At 40.1% G+C, this 6,000-nt stretch overlaps 1 protein-coding gene across 3 annotated transcripts in view; it reads right to left on the bottom strand.

Annotated features, from left to right (window-relative positions):
* Positions 1 to 5,540, bottom strand: part of Med13l (mediator complex subunit 13L) — a 309,479-nt gene extending 303,939 nt beyond the window's left edge. For all 3 annotated transcript variants that reach the window (XM_076855405.2, XM_076855448.2, XM_076855371.2), the window contains exon 1: positions 5,386 to 5,540. In XM_076855405.2, coding sequence (XP_076711520.2) covers positions 5,386 to 5,457 — 72 coding nt within the window. In that variant the 5' untranslated portion in view covers positions 5,458 to 5,540. The remainder of the gene's footprint in view (positions 1 to 5,385) is intronic.
* Between the last annotated feature and the right edge of the window lie 460 nt (positions 5,541 to 6,000).

Here is a 6,000-nt window from a genome sequence, read left to right on the forward strand (position 1 = left end):
AATATTTACCAAGATTAATAGAATATCATTTCCCCTATGTAATGAAGTGAATTCCCCCAACAGAACAAAGCTAACACCTTCAAATCTTTCAAATAAACAATGAAAGAATATACTATAAAAGGAAATTATCTGAACAGAATCAGAAAGAAGTTAAAAACAACTCAAGAGGGGAAAAAAGGCCTAAACTCCAAGAATACATTATAAATATTGATTGGCTAATTCTAGAACTCTAAGCAAGTCCTATAAAACAATGTGTAGATGTGTTTATTTGTAGATTTTTTAACTGTACCACACAGGCACATTTTAGGTTTCCTAATTACCTCACTTTGCAATGCATTAATTGTAATTTCTTGAAATAGAAATGTTTATAAAATGATAAAATAGAAAACCTGGTAAACCACACTACAGTTTTACAACACATAGTTTGTAAAACAGATTTGTACATAAAAATATCTTAATAATGGCACTAACAGTAATATTGAAGAAATCTTTTCCTCATGTTTGTAATAAATGGCTGCAATGCACAGATCACTAATAATGCTTAACATTCAACTATATTACTATTTTCATAAGCTTTGTCTAGTTTCTCTCAATGGCTAGCTCCTGTGAAATAAATAAATCATCCTCTTTCAAAAAAAATAAAATCAGAACTTCTACAATTAAAGAAAGACAACACTGTTGTTATTATCGTTATTATCTAAAATAAATATTTCAAAAAAATCTAATTTATCTTTGAATCAAACTTTGATAGCTAAATGAACTATTCACTAAAAAAAATTCAGATAAACAATCTCAATACTATTTACACTGAGATAAAGAGTTTCCCCTCAATTTTATCTTTATTAATCTCAGGATAGCAGAGATCTCTGAAGGTATTTGATGAATACAATTAGCTCACAATTAACTAAGCTAAATTAGCCAGTGAACAAAAAAGATCTATCAATTTTTTCCTTAACTAATTAATATAATCCAAAACTATAACTTAATGTTATTTGAAGGAATTCCTTAAGAGATTTTCTTCCAAATAAATACCTAATACATTCATGAAAAAATGACTTGAGCATACCAAAGGAAATGATAAGCTACATAAGCGCCTGGCATAAACTCAACAAATACTATTGTCCTAAACATACTCCAATGCCAATTATTCTCACAAAGAAAAAGAAACAGGCCCAACCTAACTTCTTCCCAAGGAGCACTTCAAGCAATAGCACAACAAAATATTTGTAGCATACAGGTCCTAGGTACATTATTTTCTCTTTAAAATTATGAACTCATCACACGTACAAATGGCTCTTTAAAATGGTCCAGTAAACTGCTACACTCTCCCTTAAATTGCTGTCTATTATGTACTTAAAAATATTTACTAGCAATTGAAGGTTAATATGGCAACTATTACCGGGTGGCAATTATTGCTATTAAAAATATATAAATACTGTAACACCATGTGCTAACAACAAATGCTGAACAGAAAACACATATTAGCAAATTACAAATATTTTCACTAAAGAAAATGCATGGTCCTAAAAAAAGATGCTTAATGTATAAATTTAAAAATTGCAAAGTGGGATGAAAAATACTGTATATAGTATTTTGGCACTTTAAAAGATAAGAGAAATGACTCCCACTCAAGAATACAGATCTCAAAGTTTCTATGCTTACAACTATCTTTCCTTTATGAAAGGAAAAAAAAAATCTCTTAAGAGAAATTAGATCATCTGATTATCTTAAAAGCTTCAAATATAAAATGAGGGGCTGGGGACGTGGCTCAAGCGGTAGCACGCTCGCCTGGCATGCGTGCGGCCCGGGTTCCATCCTCAGCACCACATACAAACAAAGATGTTGTGTCCGCCAAAAACTAAAAAATAAATATTAAAAAATTATCTCTCTCCCTCTCTCTTTAAAAAAAAAAACAAATATAAAATGAATGCTGTTCAATAAAAAAGCTGTACTAATGTATATGCATGTATTTTAATTCTGTAAGAACTTGGGATCATCACTCAACTATTCACAGTAAGGAAGACTCTAAGCAAATAAAACAATATGAATGTGGAGCAAACATCTAAGAATCAGAGATCACTCTCCTCAAGTCCAAGAGTGCATACTTAATCTAGCTAAAGGGCACAAAATCACTTTCTCCATGCTATCTCAATAGAGAAACAAAAATAAATATACACTTAACATCTGGAAATTATGTCTTCCCATAAGGGTGAGTTCACATACCACAGGGTGCACTGTTACACTTTCCAAAAGGTAGATTTAACACACTTAAACTGAATTATAACCGAGTGAATATGTAACAAAAGTCATCCAGAAATGTGATGAACAGCATGAGAAAATAGTTTTAAGTCACAAAGGCACAGCCAGGCATGTATTTAATGCAGTAGCTATACATCTCACAGCAGTAAAAATGAGAAACACCTACAATGACCTAATCATATATACCCATGGCATTTTTCACAGCGTAGGAAAGAGGAATGGAGGTTGAAAAGAGAATTCAGGAAATTTGATGCCATGCAGTAGGAAATCTGAAAACAAAGCAAAAGACTAGCAAAAATCTTAAGGCACCTGATTGCATAATCAACTTTTGCTAAGCCATAATGACCACCTTGAGGTAATAGAAAGTGGGTGGGTCATTACTGCCATACAGAACTTTAATCTCTATCTTATATTTCAATCTACACTAAGGTGAATTTCTAGATAAATTCTCAAGAAACAATACTTTCCCAAAAAATTAACAAACTGCAGGTCAAATACATACTTACATACACACACACACACACACACACATATTATATATACATGTATATAATTTTTTTACATTAAGAGTTCTTATATAACAAGTGATTATAACATCTCCTTTGGAATTGACAATACTATGCAATGTATTTTTAATAGACTAGGTTGTTGCTGTATATAATAGGAAAAATTCTCAGTTTGGAATCAGAAAAATTTACAATAGTCAGATCTTTAACTGATTCAAAAATAAATTTTAAATAGCACCATCTCACCTTCCACATACAAGGAAATATAAACATTCTACCGTCCTTTAAAAAAATCCTAAGCATTTCTGTGGTTCTGCATATCAAAGTTGCTATCTAAAAAGTAATTGTCTTTTTAAAGTATATTCAAAAATCAATTTCTTGATTTAAAGAGGTTTAGAGGAGAAATATCCAAAGTATAAACCTTTGTTTCCTGTCAAAGTCCAAGTACAGAATCCTCTTCTACAAACTGTTTCTCCATAAGAATCTATAACATTATCTAAATATTATCAGCTCTATAACATTATCAGCTCTATAACATTATCATCCTTATTTAAGCTTTAAAAAAATGATCCTAAAGATTGGCTACTTTGTCTACAAAATTTACTGTATATAAATTAGCCACATATATACAAGCCATTACTAGTCAGCATGATATATGGCAATTTGGGAGTCTCTCCTCACTATTACAGGTCTACTTGGTTATTTTAATTACCTGTAAAAGTGTCAATGTAGTCATGGACACCAAACAAAAAACATTTTAAATACCCCTTAATCAATACATTTGCTGATCTGTGAAAGTCCCTGAACCTAATACTAAATGATAGACTGAGGGAGGAAAAAAGAGGCAAAGAGTTTTATGCCCACATACAAAAAAAAAAAAAAAATCAAGGGAAAATTACTACAAAACTATGAGGAAGAATCAAATTTTGTTATCAAATTTTAAGATTACATTTTTAAATAAAAATGTTTGATTAAAAAATTAGAAAAATTAGCCTGATATTACTCCAGTGGAAGCAATGATACTGTCTATTCAGTGTTTGTAGGTAAAAATCAAGGGGTTTTTTTATGTGCATAAAAACTAACACATTTAATAAAATAACACTTCCACTTGAAAAGTTGGCAAGAATTTGTATTTCTCCTCTAGACTTGGGGGAAAAAAAAAGCCATCTTATGCCACCCATAATTAAATGTAACTAATTACAATTTGAACACTAAATTATTTATCCAGTGTAAACAAGGATTAAGAGGAAATAATGCTTCTATCTACAGCAGGGGTTACTGAAAATAACTTCCAAAATACTTGATCTCCAAAAGGCAGCCCCCCCCCAAAAAAAAAACAGGGTACACAACTTAAAATAAGTAGAGTTTTTTTAAGGCTAAATTAAATAAACCATTCAGCCAATTTTCCAATTATATTCTACGCTTGAAACATAATTGCCTTACATCTGTTTACAAACCTTTGCTCAATATTTAAACAAATTCGTACTCTCCCAGGCACATAGCTATACATACAGTAACTCATGCACAAAGCACATATTTAAAGACCACGCACTGCAATTATTAGTCTAAACGCCAGGTTTAACAACGTGAATGTTTTCAGAGCTAGGTAATACGACCCAATAAAAAGCAAAGATGGCATTTACCACCAAATGTCACTGCCACCGCCAGGAAGGAGTTGCTGGAGCCCTATACATTTTTAATTTCGATGAATCTAGACGCCGTTGTCGGGTGCCAGGCTTCCAGGAGAACAATTGACACCCTAACTGCTTCAAGATTAAGGCAGGCGATGCAAATCCGAAGGAAAAGTTGTCAATTATCAGAGAGAAGAGAGCACGAGAGGCGAAGGCAGATAAAAGCGATGTTATCAAACCGCCCAGCTTGTTGCTTTTTGTGTGTGTGTGTGGATTTGTAAGGATAGAGAAAACAGTTTTTAAAAGACCCAGGAGGAGAGAAAGAAGAAAAAGCTTTCTCCACCTTCCGTTGGCTCGGTGCAATGGCTTTAAGGCTCTCCAGCGTAGTAAGACCCGAGAGGCAGGCGGCTGTCCATGTTTACAATCGCGGGAGCTTCGGGTGCAAGAGTCCTTTACTGACACAATCGCATTCAATCAACTGTTTTCGAGCGAAATTGCAGGTGTCATTATGGAATTTAAAAAAAAAAAAAATTCAAAAGGCAGGCGGGCGAGCGGCCGGCCGGCCGGCCGATCCGACAAGGGGGAACGAGGCTGCTGATCGCAGGCGCGGGCAGCACAAGGCAAAAGCCTTCCACATTTAGGGAAAAAAAAGGGGGGGGGGGGAATGGGAGGAGAAGGGGGGTGTGATGGCAACAGAGGGTGGGCGTTCGAAGTGCGACCCAGAATCCGCAGCTTTGAGACTTCCACATGCAAATTCCACGCCGAGCGCTGCGCTCACAAATGATTTTTAAAGAGCCAAATAAACACTGGATGGGATCCAAGGCGAGGGAGAGACGATCCAAGAGGGGGAGAATCGGCGAGAGGCGAACGGCGGGGAGAGGCGAGGGAGGGGCGAAGTCCCGGCGGCGGGAGGAGAAAGTTGGTCGGCGGCGGAGGTCGGGGACCCCCCCCCCCCGGCACAGCCCCCTCCCCGCAGCCCGGCTACTCACCAGCGAGAAGAGGTTGGAGTGACAATCCTCCAAGCTCGCCCCGTTCGCCACCCAGTTCGCTGCCGCAGTCATGATCCTCCGCGAGCCCGGCCGCCAGAGCGGGGCATGTCGGAGCGAGGCGTCCGAGGCGAGGCCGGGCCGGGCGGCGGCGCCTCGCGGAGGAGCGCCGGGCGGCCGGGCCGCCGCCGCCGCCGGAGAAGGGCGGGAGGGCCGGCGGGAGGGCCGGCGGGCGGGCGGGAGGCGCCGCGGCGACGCCGCGCCGGGGACGGCGGGCCCGGGCCGGCGGGGGGGTCCGCGGCGGCCGCGCGGCTCCTTCCTGCTCGGGCGGCGGCGGCGGCGGCTGCGGCTCTGGCGGCGGCGGGGGGCGCTGTCCGCGCGGCCCGGCGCCCTCCCCGCCTCTCAGGGCCGCCGCTGCCTCCCGGGCCGGCGCTGCGGGCCGGCCGCCGCCTCCGCCTTCCCTGTTCCTCAGCCGCCGCCGCTGCCGCCGCCTTGTTTATCTCCAGCCACCGACTCCCCCTCGGCCCCCGCCGGCGCGTGAGGGGAGGCGAGCCCCGGAGCCGCCGCCGCCGCCTCGGAGCCGCCGCCGCCGCGGAGCGCGAACTCGCGAAGGGGGGG

The sequence above is a fragment of the Callospermophilus lateralis genome, chromosome 1 (genome assembly GCF_048772815.1).
Source record: "Callospermophilus lateralis isolate mCalLat2 chromosome 1, mCalLat2.hap1, whole genome shotgun sequence".
Classification (NCBI taxonomy): Eukaryota; Metazoa; Chordata; class Mammalia; order Rodentia; family Sciuridae; genus Callospermophilus; species Callospermophilus lateralis.